The sequence below is a fragment of the Sciurus carolinensis genome, chromosome 11, assembly GCF_902686445.1.
Source record: "Sciurus carolinensis chromosome 11, mSciCar1.2, whole genome shotgun sequence".
Classification (NCBI taxonomy): domain Eukaryota; kingdom Metazoa; phylum Chordata; class Mammalia; order Rodentia; family Sciuridae; genus Sciurus; species Sciurus carolinensis.
In genome coordinates this window covers 12,433,339-12,453,708 of record NC_062223.1, presented here as the reverse complement: position 1 = coordinate 12,453,708, position 20,370 = coordinate 12,433,339, and the positions used below count along the sequence as shown (strand labels likewise).

General features: G+C 45.9%; 1 protein-coding gene across 3 annotated transcripts; it reads right to left on the bottom strand.

Annotated features, from left to right (window-relative positions):
- Positions 1-256: 256 nt before the first annotated feature.
- Ganab (glucosidase II alpha subunit) lies at positions 257-20,197 on the bottom strand. Of its 3 annotated transcripts, none has more exons than XM_047516773.1 (25): positions 20,147-20,197; positions 15,876-15,980; positions 15,617-15,725; positions 15,250-15,377; positions 9,324-9,503; positions 8,795-8,860; positions 7,914-7,983; positions 7,654-7,741; positions 7,471-7,567; positions 6,593-6,773; positions 5,924-6,077; positions 5,484-5,719; positions 5,276-5,402; positions 5,090-5,169; positions 4,719-4,862; positions 4,496-4,592; positions 4,195-4,296; positions 3,784-4,027; positions 2,640-2,704; positions 2,379-2,455; positions 2,190-2,264; positions 1,928-2,041; positions 1,694-1,806; positions 1,455-1,555; positions 257-1,343 (listed from the first exon to the last, which is right to left on the bottom strand). In XM_047516773.1, exons 1-25 carry the CDS (start codon positions 20,182-20,184, stop codon positions 1,234-1,236), a joined length of 2,901 nt encoding a protein of 966 aa, XP_047372729.1. In that variant the 5' UTR covers positions 20,185-20,197; the 3' UTR covers positions 257-1,233. The 3 variants fall into 3 exon arrangements, with proteins under 3 accessions (XP_047372729.1, XP_047372730.1, XP_047372731.1); XM_047516774.1 differs by lacking the exon at positions 20,147-20,197 and adding an exon at positions 18,505-18,555 and having other exon boundaries at positions 258-1,343; XM_047516775.1 differs by lacking the exon at positions 8,795-8,860 and having other exon boundaries at positions 258-1,343.
- Positions 20,198-20,370: the final 173 nt, after the last annotated feature.

The window sequence follows — 20,370 nt, the reverse complement described above, 5'->3', positions numbered from 1 at the left end:
GGTTCAATTCCCAGCACCATCAAAAAGGGAAAATTAAAAAAAAAAAAAAAGTCAATGGTCTTGCTCAGCTTCACTGTGGAAGCTGTAGTATCTAGCAAGCTGAAAGTTTGTGCTAGCTCATTTTGCTGAAATGATGAGGCTTACACCAAAGCCAGATGAAAATATCAGGCCCTTGGGCTCCTACAGTATGTGGCTTAGGCCAGAACTAGAATTCAGACACCCAGAAATTATTTATGGTTTATCTCTTTATTGTTTCTCCTTTTATCAAAACCTGTCACAGCTGGGGACCAAGAGGAAGTAAAAAAAATTCCCACAAATATTTCCCCTGGTTCCCCGTTAGTTCTCCCCCAACCCCCTACCCAGGGCCTCCGGCCAACCTTGGGCACACATGATCATCTCCCCCCACCCTCAGCCTTCTCCCAGCAATAAATACAGGTGACGTGATTCAGTGAAATCACAACTGATTTCTCCATTTTGAATGCCCCAAAGGGACCAAAAGGGGGGCAAAAGAAGTTTAATGCCCATCCTGTCTTAATTAAGGAGGCATGGAATCATTTTCCCCTCAAGGGACAGGGGAGGTAGAATTGCCCCTGCCAGAACTGCAGCAGCCCTAGAAGGAATCGGAGAGAGGAAAAGGTTGGGACAAGAAGGAAAAGGATGTTCTCCAGCAACCTCACTCCTTTGATCCATTCATTCATCCCTTATCAGGGGTGGTCCCAGTGTAGAAGCAGGGCAGAGAAAGGGAAGGGCTGGCAGGGTAGAGCCAGGAGGAAGAAAAAGGGAGAGCAGTTTGGTGGGGGAGAAACGGAAGAAGAGGAACCCTAAAGTTCACTGTCCTCATCTTCTTCCAAGAAATGGTATTAACACAGAAGAGGCATGAATGGAGAGGGTCTGGGGAAATTCAGGGCCCTTAAAGAAGGGAAAAAGAAAGGAAGGCAAGGGCCCTGTGGTCCTCAGGTCTTTGCAAGTGAGTATGCTCCAGGTAGAGCCACAGGATGCTGGGGCGTGGGGATGAAAGGAAAGACTTGGAATCAACAGAGCAGGAAAGGTGAGGAGGTCACAAGAGGAATTGAGAGCCCAAGCACAGTCCTCTCATCCTGACCAGACGTTAGCAGAATCTGGGTCTTGGGATAAGAACTCTGAAGTCTGGGGAGGGCCAAATTCTAAGGCAGAAGAAAGGGCAATTCTCACCACCGCCACACCCTCCCCTCAACCCAGAACACATCCCGTGGGTTATCGAAGGTGAATACTCCAATCAGATGACACACTGACACCAGGCTTGCGTAGTGTCAACACAGAAGTCTCAGGGTCATATTGGAAGGATAGTCGGTTTTCAGGAGATCCTGGAGGAGGAAGAAGAAAAAGCTCCACAGTCAACAGTAAACTGTTTTCCTACAGACATCACCCCCAACCTCACCAGTCTTGCCTCTGCTTCCCCTTTGTCAGCCCCTTACCTTTTGTCTGAAGCACCACAGCTGCTGGCTTTCCAGCCCCCATTATCACCACCCGCTCAACCCAGACTGGTGTCTCAAAATGGCTTTTGGGGTCTGCTGAGCTGGAGGTGACAAAAACAGGTGGCCATCAGAGGACAAATGTCAGAGCAGAAGAAAGGAGACCCAAGAAAGTCAGGAGATGAGAAAAGAGCACAGTGAACTGTGAGCATCCCCAAGGTCCTCCCCACCACCCCAGTTACCTGGAGACAAGTGTGTTGCCAGAGAACGAGAAATGACGCAGGAGGAACTCATGGCGAGTCTGATAGTTAAATGTGTGCCCATCATCAAGAAAGAGATGTCCTTGGGCCGTACCCTGAGCATCAAGTGGGACAGATAAGCACCTCAGCTAAGAGGGACCAAGGGAAACATCCCCAGGTGACTGGGTCCTAGGAAGGCAGGCTGCTGTTGAGGCCACTCTCTGCCTACATATTCACCTGGGGGCTCAGTGCAACAAAGAGAGTGATAGGGTCATCCTTCATACAGTCTGAAGAACGCCGCACACGCATCCATCGAGGCACAATTGTCCCTCCACGCTGGAACACAGGGATCTAGGGCAAAAGCAGTGCTGGTATTAATTCCCCCATAGACCCTAAAGCACCTTTTACTCTGTTCATCTGTGCTCACAGGTACTGAACCACAAAGAACATCTGGAAACTTACAAGAAGATGGAGCTACTGACTAGGCAGGCATACTCACACTGCTTAGAGTTACAGGCAGGTAGAGGGTCTGGGGACCATGATGCTTCTGGTAGCTATGAATGTCATACCACACCTGTGGGTAATAGAAGAGGTAAGATATCCAGTCACACAACGCACAGGGATGCCCATCCTGTTTGCTTCCTTTGGCTTCCACCATCTTTCCCCACCATGCACTTCCATAACTCACCTCCCCTTGGCCAGGTAGATAGACCTGCACACCATGGGCCCCAGCATCTGATACAGGGTGAACCAGTAATGCATCCCCTAAAACACACCAGAATCAACATGTAACTGAGGGGATCAATTCCCAGGTCACAGAATACCAAAGCACTGCCCCTCTCACTAATAGCCACACTCACTCCTCCCTCCCTGGACCTCTGCAGACACAGGTCCACAAGTGATTCTCAGCCACAGCCCAATCCACTACTCTTGTCTTCCCATTTCTCACCAAGCAGGAACTGATCATCTATGCTGAAGGTGGTCACATCTTGAGGATACTGCACCCACAGGGGCCTAGGAAATAAGCAAGAAAAGAAAAACACCTGCCATTTAAACAGAAGTCAGTGATGCTCCCCCAAGAACTGGCAATGAGAATAGCACAGGGGTAAGACCCAGGAGCTTGAGTCAGACAGTGCACTTGGGGTTCAGGCTTCAACTATGCAACCCACCTAGTCTGGTCATTTCCTGCCAACTGTTCTATATAGCACATTCCAGAGGTTTCTAGCACATGTCAGTGAGTCCTCCAGAATCAGATCATATTTTCCTTTATAACCTCAACTGTTACCTCTCCCTCTGTTTCCCTACCCAAGCTCATGGGCTTTTTTCTATTCCACAAACACCACAAACTCATTTCTACTCTAGATTCTTTTTTTTTTTGGGGGGGGGGGGATACTGGTGACTAAACCCAGGGGTGCTTTACTACTGAGCCACATTCCTAGCTCGTTCACTCTGAGGCTGAGCCAGGGTCTCACTAAGCTGCTTAGAGCCTCACTAATTGCTGAGGTTGGCCTCGAACTTACATTCTCCTGCCTCAGTCTCTCAAGCCACTGGGATTACAGGCAGAGCCTACCACACCACAAATGGCTCCATTTTAGAATTTTTGTACCTGCAGTCTTTTCTGCTTGAAACATTCTTCCTCTAGATCATAAAGTTCTGTCTTACTCAACATTCAAGGCTCATCTTACATGGCCATCTTCTCAAAAAGGTGTTTGTGGCCACCCTATCACGTTACCCTGTTTTATTTCTGTCAAAGACCTTGTCATTCTTGGGAATTTTCTTTGGACATTTACTGATGTTATTCATTCCCAATAGTCTCCCCTTCACTCTATTTTTGTTTTAAATATTTTTTTAGTTGCCAGCAGATCTTTTTTTTCTTTTTAATTTATTTATATGCGAAGCTGAGGATAGACCCTAGGGCCTCATAAGCGCTCTATCACTGATCCACAACTCCAGCCCCTCCCCTTCACTCTTGATCTTTAATCAGATTCCCTCCTTTACAAGGTTCTGATGGGTAAAGAAACAGGCCTAGAGATGCAACCCAGGCCCCTGTCCCCCAGCCACCTCAGCCTACTCTATCCAACAGAGTGTCTCACCTCATGACAGGAAACCCTTCACGATGGGCTTGATAGAAGAGAGTGTACCAGAAGGGCAGCAAAGAATATCGCTGGCCTAAGGCATCTCGGATTATCTCTTGGTGCTGAGATGGCAACAGCCATGGCTCTCTCCGCCCAGTGTCCAAGTGGGCATGAGCCCGGAAGAATGGCTGATAGGCACCCATCTGGTACCAGCGCACAAGTAGCTCTGGCTCTGGATTCTTGAAGAAGCCTCCCACGTCAGCTGAGAGAGGGGAAGGAAAGAGCAGAATGGAAAAAGAAGGTGAAAGAGAGATTTTGTCTGAGGAGTTTCCCAAACATACTCTCAGCTCTCTGCTAATGCCTAGGTCTTATGCCCTCTATTTTGCCCCTCTCCCACCAACCAAGGCCTCAAATTCCTCCCCCTCTTACCCCCACAGAAGGAAAGTCCCACCAGCCCTAGGCTGAGACACATAGGGATAGAGATTTTCAAATGTTCCCACTCTGCAGTGTTGTCTCCTGTCCACACAGCTCCTGAGGAAGACAAGAGGGAGGAAGCTTATACACAACCAAGGGGCTCAGTCCTTTTAATTTTCTGAGATAGGGTCTCACCAAGTTGCTTAGGGCCTTGCTAAGTTGCTGAGGCTGGTTTTGAACTTGTGATTCTCCTGCCTCATTCTCCTGAGCCACGGGGATTACAGGTGTGCGCCACTGCACCTGGTTCTTTTCTTACCAAAGCGCTGGGAGCCAGCGAAGAAAGCCCTACTCAGGACGAAGGGGCGTTCTATGCCGCCAGAGCGCTGTATTAACCCATTAGCAGTTGCCATGTGCTGGGTGGGGAGAAGAGAGAAGAGGGGAAATGAAAATTAAAGGCATCTGTCATCTGTTGAAGTTGCCTGGTCCTCAGTCTCTGGGCCCTGTCTTCCCTCTTTCCATCAACTCTTTCAGCCCCTTACCACGTAGAAGCCATAGATGTTATGGATGTCCCGGTGCTCCCAGCCCCCGTAATGCTGGGCATCCTTTAGCATGGTGACCTCAGGACCATTGAACACAGATGGTTCGTTCATGTCATTCCAGACATAAAGGTTGGGAGCTGAGCCCTGGGAATACAGGCAAAAAAGGTGGACAAAGGGGAGGAAGAAGACAGAGTATCAGAGCAGAAAGCTCCTGGGAATCTGGAAGGATGTATTTTTTTAGGGTCCTCCTAGAATCATCAAGGCCCCTGAATACATTACAGGCAACCAACAAAAGTAGGATTGGCAAGTAGAAAAACCTCAGGGAGAAAGAGTGGGGAAAACAGATAAGCACCAGTTGTGGCCTTTCCTACCTCATAATTGTCAAAGCTGAACATGTTGGCCCACCAGGCCCTCATTGTGGGATTAGTGAAGTCAGGGTAACCAGCTGAGCCTAGGAGAGGGTAAGGGTGGTTATCGATCCCTCGAGGGGCAAAAAAGCCACCATTCTGCATCCCTGGACTCCCAACTGCCTCTCCTTCAGCTCTGGGCCTGCCTACCTGGCCAGCACCAACCCTCATAGTCAGAGCCATCACGGGTTTTAACATACAGCCCCTGGTTCCGCAGCTCTTCATGAACTCGGTATCCAGAGTCTACCTTGATGTGGGGGTCCACAATGGCTACCAGCTGGGACAAAGAAGATGGTGGTCAGAGATCTTCAGAGCTATCTTACCCTGAGAAGACCAACCAAGACTACAGTTCCCTTACCTTCCGTCTCTTGGAGGCCAAGTGCTCAAGCATGGTGAGTGGCTGAGGGAAGCGGCTGGGGTCCCAGGTGAAATATCGCTTGCCATCAGCATGTTCGATATCCAGCCAGATGACATCACAGGGCAGGTTGTGATCATCAAAACCCTGATCCACTTCCAGCACGTCGGCCTCGTCCCGGTAGTTCCAGCGGCTCTGATGGTAGCCAAGGGAGAAGAGCGGAGGCAATGCCAGGGTTCCTGCAGGTTCATTGAGGGGTGGGAGTCATTACAGGGATCATGCCCAACCTGGGGCCAATGAGGACACTTAGAAACTGAGGAAGATAAAAGCTGGTGGGAGGCTGTAGGGTGCAGGATTAGAAAATAGGACTTCTGAAAAGTTACAGAATCAACCGTCTCAAGAAAATAAGGGCAGAAAAACAACAGTGGGAACGTTACACACACCTGTGAGACTAGCATACTGCCGAAAAATGTCGAAGACTGAGGGTCCAAGCATCAGAAAGACATCAATGATGCCACTCTCTGACATCCAGCGAACATCTGTCTGTGGGGTCTCCCCAGAGCCCTGCAGGTAGTCCAGCATCTTTCCAAACAGGGTCTACAGCAACACCAGACAAAAGCAACAATTGTCTCCAGAGAGTCCTCAGAGCAGGCTCCTAATACCCCACCTTGGTCTGAGAGTAAATGTTGCCTCCTCAGGGAGGCTTTCCTGGACCAACTATCTATCTAAGGCAACACTGCACCCCCACCGCCCCACCACGTGACTCAGTGGAAGCACTTGACCACCCCTGAACTCACCTTGCCTTGTTACTAGTTGAATGTCTTTCTCCCTGAGAGAGAGGACATTTTCAAGCTTGTTAAAAACATGTCCCCAGCACCTAGAAAAGTGTCTAACACATACTGTACCAATAACAAGTGGAACCCCTTGGGCCAGAGACAGCAATGACTCTGTCATAAATATGTCATCTGGAAATGACCAGGGAACTCAAGAGGCTGCCCAGAAGGTCCAAGGCCCCTTCTTTCAGTCAGTCCCAACCAGCCTCATGCTCCCAACATCCTGTCTCAAGGTCCAGCAGACTCCCTCCCTCCTCTCCTCCCTGCCTGTGTTCTCACCTTTCCTGCAGTGTTAGAGGATATATCAACCCAGGTCTCAGCAGCATTGAGCCAGAAGATGCCCAAATCTCGATGAGGGTTGTGTGCAAGAAGCACAGGCACAGACCCATACAGGGCCATGGGGTTATCCAGCTCATACTGGAACACGTCCAAGTTGTATAGGCGATACGGCTCCCCACCCCTGGTGATAGACACACAGACCCGGGCTGAAAACTGGCTGCAGGCCACAGCACGTGCAACCCCCACCCCACAGACACAGGTGAGAGATGACTACAAGCTCCTCTGGCCTTTCTCAAAGAATTTTCTAAACATCAAAGGTGGCCCAGAGATGGGAATATAAACCACGTTTGTCTGGAATATCCAGCTGCATGAACATTTCCCAAAGTCCTGACTTCCTTCCTTCTGCTCCTTCCTCCTCCCACATTTTTTTTTCTTTGCAGTACTGGGGATTGAACCCCTAGGTGACATTCCTAGTCCCCCCACCCCATTTTATTTTTTCATTTTTATTGGTGGCAGGATAACTGGGGATTTAACCCAGAAGAAATTTATAACTGAGCTACATCCCCAGTCCTTCTTTTATTTTTTATTTTGAGACAGAGTCTTACTAAGTTGCTTAGGGCTTCACTAAGTTGCTAAGGTTGGCCTTGAACTTGCAGTCCTCTTGTCTTAGACTCCTGAACTGCTGGAATTACAGGTGTACATCACTGTGACTAGCATCCCCAGTTTTTATTTTTTACTTTGAGACAGGGTCTCACTAAGTTGCCCAGGATAGCCTGAAATTTGTCAGCCTCCTGCCTCAGCCTCCCAACTACCTAGGGTTATAGGGGTGAACCAACACGCCTGGCTCCTCCCACATGCACATGCCAACATGGACTCACTCAGTAACCTTCAGCCTCAGGCTGTCTGCATGCTCAGGGATTCCATATACATGCTCCATGCCTGGCAGAGAGAAGTCCAAACCCACAGATGTGGGGCCTGGAAGAAAAGAAAGGCTGAGTTCCAGAGCTTCTGCTTGGCAAAGACTCCCTACACCCCTGCCCAAGTCTCTCCCAGCCCCTCACCATATGGCTTGCTGTCAGAGTGAGTTTTGAATGTCTCCTCCCAGGCTCCTGGCTCATCTTTCTCTGCCTTCCCCTGGGTCTCCTCTGGCTGTAAGGAGGAAAATGGACCACTACCCATTCATACACCGGCTCTTTCTTACCCCACTTGTTTTCTAAATCCCGTCCATGATGGTGAGACTAAGCTCAAGTTTCTTGTGGGCCTTCCCCCTCCAGCCTCCCAGCCAGCCCTATCATCCAACCACACACCCACTCCAACTTGCCTCGTCACCATCCCCAGGCGTTTCCTTGGGCTGGGCCCCATCGCCCTCAGCAGGGTCTTTTGATCCTTGCCTGGAAGGTAGGAGAGCTGTCTGCTCCAATCCAGAGGGGGCAGGGACGAGGGGCTAGTGGAAGGAGGGGTAGGGGAATAGAGAGCCAAGGGTCCAAAGGAATGAACTGGAGGAAGGGACTGAATGTAAAGCTCGGAGAGGGACCCCAGTGAGTAAGTTTTCAAAGGATGGAGAAAGAACCGAAAAAGGGAAATGAATAAATGCCACCAGGAGGTGTCTTCCACCCATGGGCCCAAATCACCAGCCTCTGCCACCATCCTAGATGAGACAGGTGGGGTGATTTAGGGGCCGGTATTCTGCATGTTAGTCTGGGCTCTGCTGCCTCTGCTGAGAGACTGGCCCCAGGTGCCCTCAATTCAGCTTAGCTTCCTGTCCTGACACAGGGTTTTGCAAAGGCAAGTGGGTCAGACCACAGCAAGCCTCTCCAGATACAGAGGGACTTGGAAAGGTTCTACCAAAGAATGTTCTCAAGGGCAGTTGGAAAGCAGCTCTGCACAAAATCTCAGCTGCATCCCAACTGAAAGTCAGGAACCTCAGCAACAGGAGCATCTCTCCAACCCTTGGCAAAGCAATAAGCTCCCTTCCCTACGTTCCTTAAAAACTTCCAGTACTTCTTTCTCCCCAGGGCTCCCAGCCAGGGGAAGAGGGGAAAGGGGCCCAAATACCATATCACAGGGAAAGGGAGCAGGGGCGGCAGGGGTGGGGTGACAGGCAGGGTATGGAAGGTTTGGGGGGCATCTTCCCCAAAGGGCCAGAGTGGAGGGTGGGTAAGGGCAGAGGAACAGATACAGTACCAGTGGCCATGGATTTACCTAGAGAAAAGGTTCTTGATCTTATCCCATATGCTACCGAGCGTGAGACTAACTTTATCCGAGAAACTGGGACAGGAGGAGATGAGTAGGGAAGGGGGAAAGGAGGCACAAAACCAACACAAAAACAGAAACATAAAAGTGAGTTTCAGTCGACAAACTTTCAGAGATGGGGGGAAAAAGAAATCAAAATAAATAAATAAATAAATAAATAAATAAATAGGAAGAAAATAAACTTGGGAAATGTGATGATGTGAGAAGGGGAAGAGGGAGAGGCAGACCCAGGCAGGCGTCCCAGAGGAGGTGCCCAGGCTGCAGCTCAGGGACAAAAGTGACTGGCTCCTGGACTATACAGGAAATGGAGAAAACTACAACCCAGGTCTGGGTCCTACCCTCCTTGGTAAGTTCTTCCAGCCCCCAGTCCCTACCTGGCTATCCTGCCATCCACTCTCTTCCCAGTGCCAGATCCCACAAAAACCCCTAGGCTCTTTCACAGTAGGAGATTCCCTGCAGTCCCGACCCCTGCACTCACGGGACCCTGCGGGCCCTCTGATGCTCAAACTCCATGAGTCCTCGGGCATTGACACTGAGGAGAAGGCTGCGGTCTTCTAGCAGGTCAAGGCGGAATGGCCGTGCTGTCAAGATGATTTTGTAGGGTCCCTCAGCCACAGTCAGCTCCACGCTGTTGTCATCACGGCCAGAGATAGAAAGCCTGGCAAAGAGATCAAAGGCGATATAAGGAATTGCAAAGGAGCAACAGAAGTTCTAACACTTCAGAAGAAGAAAGGACCTGCCAAGAGCTACAGGCAGTAGGGTAATAATGCTGGGACAGACAAATTGATATAAGAACTACATAAAGAGCCAGATAACAGACTCAAGCATTCTTTTTTTTTTTTTTTCTTTTTTTTTTTTTTTTTTTGTGGTGCTGGGGATTGAACCCAGGGCCCTGTGCTTGCGAGGCAAGTACTCTACCAACTGAGCTATATCCCCAGCCCTCAAGCCTTCTTAAAACTTGAAATGTAACAAAGAGGCATGGCAGATCAGTAAGGTGAAAAGAAGAAAAAATCAATTTCTATATAGGAAAATAATGATACAACATTTTTTTGTTGTTGTTCTTTAATTTTACTTTGATACAGGGTCTCATTAAGTTACCTAGGGCCTCACTAAGTTGCTAAGGCTGGCTTTAAACTCCTGCCTCATTCTCCTGAGTTGCTGGGATTATAGGTGTGTGCCACCATGCTCAGTTTAACACATTCTTACCTCGTTCCAGATACAAATATCAACTCTAAAAAGATTACAGATTTTTTAAGTAAATTGTTTTTAGTATTGGGGACTGAACCCAAACCCTAGCATATACTAGACAAGTGCTCTACCATTGAGCCATTCCCTCAGTTCTAAGGCTTAAAATTTAAAAAGTAAAAGGTTTAGAAGAAAATATAAGCTAAAGTTTTCCTGACCTTGAGTAGACAGGGATTTCTTTCTTTCTGTGTTTTTTTTTTTCCTTGAGACAGGGTCTTAAGTTGCCCAGGCTGACCTTAAACACCTGGGCTCAAGCAATCCTCCTGTCTCTGTATCTTGAGTAGCTGGGACTACAGGTGGACAATCCTGTGCCTGGCTGAAAGGCATTATTTAAACACAAGGCATGATGTGTTAAGTCAGAAGGTAAAGACTGAAAACATCTAAGGACATTAACATTAGGAATTTCTACTTATAAAAAGACACTTAGCCGGGCCCCCAGTGGTGCACGCTTGTATAATCCTAGCAGCCCAGGAGGCTAAGACAGGTGGATCACAAGTTCAAAACCACCTTCAGCAACTTAGTGAGGCCTTAAGCAACTAAGTGAGATCCTGTCTCAAAATAAAAAATAAAAAGGGCTGGGGATGCAACTCAGTGGTAAGTGCCCCTGGGTGCAATTCCTGGTAAATAAATAAATACATAAATAAATAGGAAAGTGGCTCAGTGGTTCCGAACCCCTGGGTTTAATCCCTGACACCAAAACAAACAAAAACAACTCACCTAAATAGTGTATACCTATATTCCCAGCTATTGGGAGGCTGAGGCAAGAGGATCTCAAATTCAAGGCCAGACTGAGTAACAGTAACAAGACCCTCAAAATAAAGCCAAAAAGGGATAAGCATGTACCTCAGGGGTAATGAACTTGACTAGCATGTGTAAGGTTCTGGGCTCATTCCCCAGTACAGCAAACAAAACAAAACAAAAACAAACAAACAAACAAACACCTTTTAGAGTCATCAAGAACAAGGAAAGTTTAAGAAGCTGTCTCAGTCCAGAGCAGCCTATGGAAGTATCACAACTAAATGTCACATAGGATCAATGGAAAAGAACATTAGGTAGAAACTAAGAAAATCTAAATACACTATAGACTTTGATTAATAATGTGTGACTACCAATTCATTAGGTGTGATAAATGAACCACAATAATATTAATAACTATTAGAGCAAATAATTGGGCAAATATCAGGGCAAATACTATGAATAATATTAACAATAATTAGGGCAAACTAAGTACAAGGAATATGAGAGTTCTCATGATAGCCTGGAATTTGTGATCCTTCTACCTTGGCCTCCTGAGTAGCTGTTATGACAAGAATGCACTACCATGCCCAGCTCAAGTCTTTTTGTTTTTGTGGTTCTGGGCATGGAACCCAGGTCTTTGTACATGCTAGGCAAATTCTCAACCACTGAGCTACATTCCCAGTCCTCATGTTTTTGGTTTTGGGATTTCCCCCCCCCCTAGTACTAGGGATTGAACCCAGGGGTGCTTAACCACTGAGTCACATCCCCAGACCTTCTACCAAAGGTGCTGTACAGATTCAATGCAATTCCAATTAAAATCCCAATGACATTCCTCATAGAAATAGAGATCATGAACTTCATCTGGAAGAACAAGAGACCTCGAATAGCCAAAACAATCCTAAGTAGAAAAAGTGAAACAGGAGATATCACAATACCAGACATTAGCAACAGTAACAAAAACGGCATGGTACTGGCACCAAAATAGGCAGACCAATTGTATAGAATAGAAGATAGAGAAAATAAAACACATAAATACAGTCAACTCCTACTAGACAAAGGAGCCAAAAACATACAATGGAGAAAAGGTAGCCTGTTCAACAAATGATGCTGGCAAAACAGGAAATCCATATGCAGTAATATGAAATTAAACCTCTCTCACCCTGCACAAAACTCAACTCAAAATAGATCACAGACATAGGAAATTAGACCAGAGATCTTGCACCTAATAGAAGACAAAGTAGGCCCGAATCTTCATCATGTTGGCTTAGGATCAGACTTCCTCAACAAGACTCTCAAAGCACAAGAAATCAAAGCAAAAATCAATAAATGTGATAGACTCAAACTAAAAAGCTAGAATCGGTAAAGGATACAATCAAGAATGTGAAGAGAGCGCCTACAGAGTGGAAGAAAATCTTTTCCACACACACTCCGGATAGCACACGTATCTCCAAAATTTATAAAGAACTTACAAAACTTTACACCAAAAATATAAAGAACCCAATCAATAAATGGGCCAAGGAACTGGACAGACACTTTACAGAAAACATACAGGCAATTAATAAATATATGAAAAAGTGCTCAACATCTATAGTAATTAGAGAAATGCAAATTAAAACAACTCTAAGATTTCATCTTACTCCAATTAGAATGGCTATTATCAAGAACACAAACAATAATAGATGTTGACATGGATGTGGGGAAAAAGGCACACTTTTACATTGCTGGTGGAGTTGCAAATGGTGCAGCCACTCTGGAAAGCAGTGTGGAGAATCCTCAGAAAACTTGGCATGGACCCACCTTTGACCCAGTTATCCCACTCCTTGGTTTATACCCAAAGGACTTAAAATCAGCATACTACAGTAACACAGTCACATCAATGTTTACAGCAGCTCAGTTCACAATAGCTAGATTGTGGAATCAACCTAGATGCCCTTCAACAGATGAATGGATAAAGAAACTGTGGTATATATACACAATGGAATATTATTCAGCTATAAAGAAGAATATTATGGCATTTGCAAATAAATGGATGGAACTTAAGAATATCATGCTGAGTGAAATAAGCCAATCCCAAAAAACCAAAGGCCAAATGTTTTCCCTGATAAGTGGAGAATGATATATAATGGGGGTGGAGGTGAGGGGAGTGAGAGAAGAATGGGGGAACATTAGATTATGTAGAAGGAAATGAGAGAGAAGGGGGGATATGAAAACTGGTGGAATGAGACAGACATCATTACCCTATGTACGTGTATGATTACACGAATTGTATGAATCTACATCGTGTACAACCACAGACACAAAATCATGTACCCCATTTGTGTACAATGAATCAAAATGCAGTCTGTAAAAAATTTTTAAAAATAAATAAATATTTTATTTAGAGACAGGGTCTTGCTAAGTTGCTGAGGCTGGCTTTGAACTTGAAGTCCTCCTGCTTCAGCCTCCTAAGGTGCTAGGATTACAGACATGCACTACTGCACCTGGTGTTAAGTTGTTTTTTTAAGACACCTTTAGGGGGGCTGAGGAGATAGCTTAGTCGGTAGAGTGCTTGCCTTGTAAGCACAAGGCCCTGGGTTCGATCCCCGGCACCCAAAAAAAAAAAAAAAAAAAAAAAAAATCAAAGACACCTTTAGAAAAGTAAAAAGATAAGGTATAACTCTTAGGAAAAGATAGCTACAACACATGAAGGACAAAGAGTATTAAGATTAATGAATTTGGGGCTGGGGAGATAGCTCAGTCGGTTGAGTGCATGCCTTGTAAGCACAAGGCCCTGGGTTCGATTCCCAGCACCCAAAAAAAAAAAAAAAAAAAAAAAAAAGATTAATGAATTTGGGGCTGGGGTTGTGGTTCAGTGTATAGCACTTGTCTAGCATGGGTTCGATCCATAGGACCACATAAAAAGAAAATAAAAGCTGTGTTCACCTACAACTAAAAAAAAGTTTAAAAAAAGATTAATGAATTCTATAAACCAATAATGACAAATAATAAAAGAATAATGGGCAAAAGTTGTAAACTATCATCTCAGTGTATTAAATAATGACAAACATATGAAGAAATGAACGATTTCAATAAACTAGGAAAGCCAACCAAGTCAAGACCATTACATGATGCACTTTTATACACCTATTTTATTGATTAAAATTAAGTCCATTCCTACTAAGTGTTGGAGAGGATGTAGATCAATGAGGCCACTTACAAATTGTTGGTGGAACTGAAAATTGGTAAACAAACCACTTTGGCTTTATCTTTGGAAGTTGATCATCTCCAAATTCTACAACTGCAGTTCCTCTCCTGATCTATAAATTAAAGAGAAACTCCTGCCAAGGACAACAGGAGATATATACAAGAATGTACATGCCCATAATTTGGACAGTAAAACAATGGAAACAGCCCAAATACCTAACAACATAGAAAAGGATAAATAAACCTGATTATACTCATATAGCACAATATAGCAGTAAAAATGAACCATGTAAAATTAAAGTTATGTGAAAAAAGGTAATCTCAGAAAAGAACATCTCAAAACCTCTGAGATATTCCTCTATAAAGCTCAAAATCAAAACCACATAATTTACTGCTAAGGCATATATACATATGTATGTATACACTGATAAAACCATAAGTACAAAATCAAGGGAATAATAAACTTCAGAATCATCATCACCTTTGGGAGAGTTAGCAGTACAGAATCTGACTAAGTTGGGTGGAGAGTTTATACAGATTACAAACTGGACGGTTTATTATAGTATTTTCTAAATGAAGAACTCACAAAGAAAATCATACATGGAACAATGATAACTGTACATTATGACTCAAGAAACTGAGTAATACTATTCTGAATAGCTGAGGAAAAGAAAAGGAAAAGGAAGGAAGTGGGGGAAGTGGTGGAAAGAAAGGAGGGACAGACCAATGAACGAACCAGGGAATAGCACATTACAAGAGTAAGATCTGTGCTTTGTTTATTTCTTTTTGTGACACCAGACCCAGCCCAGGCCAGTCACAGAAGAGGGAGCAATATCTATTTGCTGAATAAATAAAGATAACAAGTAAAAGAGAGCAGGGGCAGTGGTACACGCCTGTAATTCCAGATACTTGGAAGGATGAAGCAGAAGGACCATAAGTTTGAAGCCAGCCTCCAAAATAAGTGAGATCCTGTCTCAAAATAAAATAAAATAAAATAAAATAAAATAAAATTGAAAGGGCTAGGAATGTAGCTCAGTGGTGGAATACCTCTGGGCTCAATCCCCAGTATTGAAAGAAAAAAAAAAGTGTGAAAACAAGTAAGTTAAATGGGCCATAAAAACAACAAGTTGGGTTAGGAATGTACTCAGTGATGTAGCACTTCCTAGCATACACCAGGTCTAGGTTTCGTCCCTAGCACTACAAACAAAAAGGGCAGATGTTTCTCAGGAAAAATTTACCTGGCTGTGGGAGGATCAGCCACCAAAACATCTGGCACCCGGTATCGGGGCCGCCGGGGTTCCAGCTCATCAATCCTGATCCGAGTCATGTTCTTTTGAAGCCCTTGGAGCTCCAGCACCAGCAATACCTGTGGGGACAGAGATTTGGTCTGGAAAAGGGGGAGGGACTACAGTGTGCAAAGTCCTCAGGACCCAGGCCCTCCTGAGAAGCTTCCTCCTTTGAGCACTTTGCCTGAGGGACCTGAGATTAGATTTCTTCACCAAGCAAAACCCAAGATTAGGCTGGCACAAGAAGTCCACTACAAGTTTCCCCTTCCCAAATTACCCCATAGCCATTTCCCCACAAATCCTCCTTGTCTCGCCTGACCTTAGTGACCTCGTGGATCAGATGGACTGTAAGGTCATCAGGACCAAGCTGCAGAGTGTCCAGCAAGGCACGGTAAGGAGAGAGGCCTGGCCGTATACTTCGTTGCCGCCTGCCAAATGCAATGGTTGGGAAGTAAGGTGGGAGGGCACCCCAATGTTCTAGGTACCTGTATCACCTACAGTGTCCTTAGGCTACTCATGTGTCATACACACCTCTCACATTACACTGCTTTCCATCTACCCTCCCAGAAATAACATACTTGCAGAAGGAACTCTCTTCGCAGGTCTTAAAGTTGCTTCTATCCACAGCAAAGGTAATCCCCAGGCAGACTCCTAAACATGCAAGTGCCAAACTTGCCCAAGACCTAAGGAGAAAAAGGATAAAGAGGGAATAATCAACATGGCATCAGGAAAGGCCCCACCTTCCTGTCATAGTTTTAGAAAGACAGCTTAGGAAAGACAGGAGGATAGTCACAGTAAATAGGAAAGAAGGCAGAGTGGACACAGGGTGTGAAGGGTCAGGTCTGAGGAGTTGGCACACTAACACCTTGCCTTCAAAAGGCAGAGGAGGAGCTGAGGAAGCAATTCGGTGGTACAGTGCTTCCCTAGCATGCACAGGACAGTGGGTTCAATCTCCTGCACAATAAACAAACAAACAAACAAACAAACAATGCGGAGAAAGTGGACAGAGCATCTTTGGCCTTAAGAAGCCCTGTTATTGTCTCTGGTTACATCAGCCTCTCCTGGAAAGAATCAGTAACAGCCAGTCCCAGAGGAAATAGTGATAAGGAGTGTGGATTAGAAAAACAAAGCAAGCTATGCCTTTCATGGGCAAGGCATCAGGTGGACCTACAGAATCAAAAAACGGAAAATGAGGGCTGTGGATATGCCTTAGTGGTAAAAGCATTTGCCTAGCATGTGCAAGGCCCTGGGTTCAATTCCCAGTGCCCCTCAAAACACACACACACACACACACACACACACACACACACACACACACACGGGGGGGGGGGAGTTAAACATTAAAAAAAAAAAAAAAAAAAAAGAGATAAGATTAAAAATATCCTCTTAGCTAGACTGCTGATCACGATTCCTAGCGTCCTAACTTCTCTAGCACCCTAGGCATTCTGTTCCTCTAATCTCTACTTCTGCATCTTTAAAACAGATGATGGGCTAAGAGTAGGGGCGTACACCTGTAATCCCAGCCACTCAGGAGCCTGAGGCAGGAGGATCCCTCAGCAACTTAGGAAGGCCCTCGGGGATATAGTGAGACCCTGTCTCCAAATAATAAATAAAAAGGACTGGGGATGTAGCTCAGTGGTAAAGCACCTCTGGGTTCAATCCCCAGTACTCCAAAAATTCAAAAAACAAATTGTCACTATAGCTACCTAAGGCTTAAAAGAACAATAGGTAAAAACAGTATCAAGTCTTAATGCACTCTCAGGGCCTGGTTACTTTATATCCCTAGCTTTCAACTCTGCCTGTAGCTTTTAAAGTATCAAAGTCTGGTCTCATCCTCAGAGATTGTTATTCAAATGGTTTGGAGTGGGGACTGAGCATCAGTTTATTTTCCAAATTCCATACAGGACCTAAGTTTTGTTTTGTTCTTTTTCTTTTTTTTCCAATGCTGGAGATTGAACCCGGGGCCTTGTGCATGCCAGGCAAACATTCTACCATCTGAGTTATATTCCCAGCCCATGGACCTAAGTTTTATGACACTTGCCTCCCTCTCCAACGTCATCCTTTTTCAGTCTCCCTTATTACACTTTACTCTGAGCTGCAGTGCAGTTCTCCAAAACCATAGCAAGTTCCTTTCTGCACTAGGTACAGAGGTTAGAAGAAAAATATGATGGGAGGGAAAAGAATTATGAAGTATGTACCCTCCCTTCCCGTAGTCAGTACATCTGAATAGTTTTGTTTGTTTGCTTGTTTGTATTAGAACTGAAAATTGAACCCAGGAATGCTTTACCACTGAGCTACATCCTCAGCTCTTTTTATTTTTGTTTACTTATTTAATTTTTTTTAGATAGGGTCTCACTAAGTTGTTTAGGGCCTAAGTTGCTGAGATTGATCTTCAACTTTCTTTCTTTTTTTTTTTTTTATTTTTTTTTCAGATGGACGTAATACCCTTATTTTATTCACTTATTTTTTTATGTGGTGCTAAGGATCAAACCCAGTGCATCACACGTGCTAAGCAAGCGCTCTACGCTGAGCTACAACCCCAGCCCTGGCCTTGAACTTTCGATCCTCCTACCTCAGCGTTCCCAGTCACCAGGAGTACAAGCACAAGCCACCACACCCATCTGGACATGCTTTTGTAAAAGCTCCCTGGCTGATGTGGTGGTATGTTCCTATAGTCCCCAGCTATCAGACTGAACCCAGTTCTGCCTGACTCTGGGGCCCATGTACTTCAACATAATGTACTACACAACACACTGATCACAGGCAGGATATACTATCTCACTGAAGGCCTGTCTTATTGAAGACTATCACCCCAAGGTTCCCAATATGCTTAAACAAAGGACAAGGGACTAGTAGGTTTATTTAAACAAGTTAGTTTGAAGGATATATTCATCTATTCAGAGTAAACAGGGATTCTCAAATTTTAGTGTGTTAAGAAACACCTGCAGTGCTTATTAAATGAAGATTATCAAACTTTGGACATGTGCATTTTTATTTTTATATTTTTTGTGGGGATCAAACCCACGGCTTCGGAATGCCAGGCAAGCACTCTAACACCAAGCTACATCCCCATACCCCACCATGTGTGTTTTAAACGTGCTTCCCCAGCTACCCCCAGTACTGAGGATTAAACCCAGTGGTACTCTACCACTGAACTAACTGTCCAGTCCTTTTTATTTTGAGACAGGGAGTAACTAAGTTGCCCACCTGACCTCAAACTTGCAGTCCTCCTGCCTCAGCCTCCTGAGTATTAAAGATGCTTTTCTGATGACTCTGACGTGAGTAGTCCGGGAGCACACTCTGAGAACTGTTCCAAAGAGGGCAGGGTGAGGCAGAAGGACACAGGTTTCTTCTAAGCAATATAACTTTGCAATCTATAATAGCATAACTAAAGGCAGGACCTACTATGCACATTGTAGGTAGCATCAGAAACCTCAGTATCTGCTTGGAAGCTAAAGGCAAAGAAAATTACCAGAGGACTAGAGATGTAGATCAGTGATACAGCACTTGCCTAGCATGTGAGAGGCCCTGAGTTTGTTCCCCAGCATGGCAAAATTTTAAAAAAAGAAAGGAAAAAAAAAAAAAAGAAAATTACCAGAATGTAGATTACAAAACATAATAAGCTCTCTAGAGCCAGAATTTCAAGAGAAATACTCTAACCAGGCCTGTCAGAAAACTGGGGAAAATGCTAGGCACTGGTTGAATAGGCCAAGTAGGAATAATTACAAGAAAAACAAGAAATGCTACCAGAAAACTCAACAGCAAGGCATGCAGCCCAAGTCCTGAGGGGTGACTACCACAAGGCACCTTAGCAGCCCAAAGCAGCAGTCATCAGTTCAGCGAGTTACATACTCTCTGGAGCCCAATCTAGAGCCCTATTTTCCAGTCTATGTGATTGATATGGAGAGATGCCATGGGGATAAGATTTCTAAAGGACCTCTCACTATGACCTGTTGGAAGGCCAGGAGAATTCAGGGATGTCGTGGACACCTCAAACAAGAGGCGTTCACAAGCCAAAGTTAGGAATGATCTGCAGGGCAATTTGCACCTGCTACTTCAAATCACAGGCTTCTGAAGTTTATGATCCACCCTTTCTTCACTACTGCGGACGGGCAGTACAGCCTCTCCCATCTCACTACATCCGTTAGGTTCTGGTAAACACTTTGTGGTGCTGATGTATTTAGAACTTTTTGCTTCTTCTTTTTGATATTGTAAACTCCACAGAGCTGACCAAACCATTCGATTACAAGCTGTGTTTGAGCAACATTATCCAAGCAGATTGTGAACTTACTGGATCCTGCCCCAGCCGTGCCCAGTAACCGTGGACAGGAATTAGCCAGGGCTGGTGCCCACGTGAAGACAGACAACGGCAGGGCTGGGAGTAGGAGGGACAAAACGGGTAGCACAGGATGTGCTGCTGGCCACGGTGCTTCCAGCCTGGCTGAGGGGCAACAGTAGGGCAACAGGCTGCTTTCCCCGAAGCCGGACTGCGTCTCCTCCCCCCATCCCACCTTCCCCGACAGCCCTGCGCACTGCAGGAAGGAGGCGGCGGCGCTGACCCAGCCGAGCCGCCAGAGCAGAACGACGGCTGCGAGCGGCCAAGGCCAAACAGAGCGCACAGCTGCGACCTTTTTGAGCGGCGGGGCGAGAGCCAAGAGCCCCAGAAACAAGGGCCGCCAACGACGCGAGGATCTACCGCGGAGGAGCTGGAGGAGCCTGAGGCCGCCTCTAGAGGGACAAAGGGCTGCCGCGAGGCCAGGGGTGGTAAGAAGACAAACAGAAAAGAGCAATATCGGGCTTGGGGTATTTAGGGGCGTCCGGACGTGCCGCCGGGTTCCCGGCTCCTCACCGCCTCCTACGCGCCGCCACTGCCGCTACAGCCGCCATCTTGTGCCGGGTTTGCTCTTTGACCCCGAATTTCCCCACCCCCTGCGCACGTTGAGCCACGTATCACAGTGCCCGCCCCTTCCGGCTTTTTGATTGGCCCGACAGGAGCATAGCCAACCCCTATTTCATTGGCAGAGATCACGCTCAATGCGGGGGCGGGGCTAGAGGTCAGGGACAGGGGCGTCC

Bases quoted from the DNA above. Each gene is read 5' to 3' on its own strand.
- Ganab (XM_047516773.1), bottom strand. From the start codon at position 20,184: ATGGCGGCTGTAGCGGCAGTGGCGGCGCGTAGGAGGCG. The intron at 7,984-8,794 runs GTAAATCCATGG...CCTACCTTCCAG, and splicing joins ATCAAGAACCTTTTCTCTAG to GCAAGGATCAAAAGACCCTG. The intron at 7,568-7,653 runs GTGAGGGGCTGG...CTTTTCTTCCAG, and splicing joins CTCTGACAGCAAGCCATATG to GCCCCACATCTGTGGGTTTG.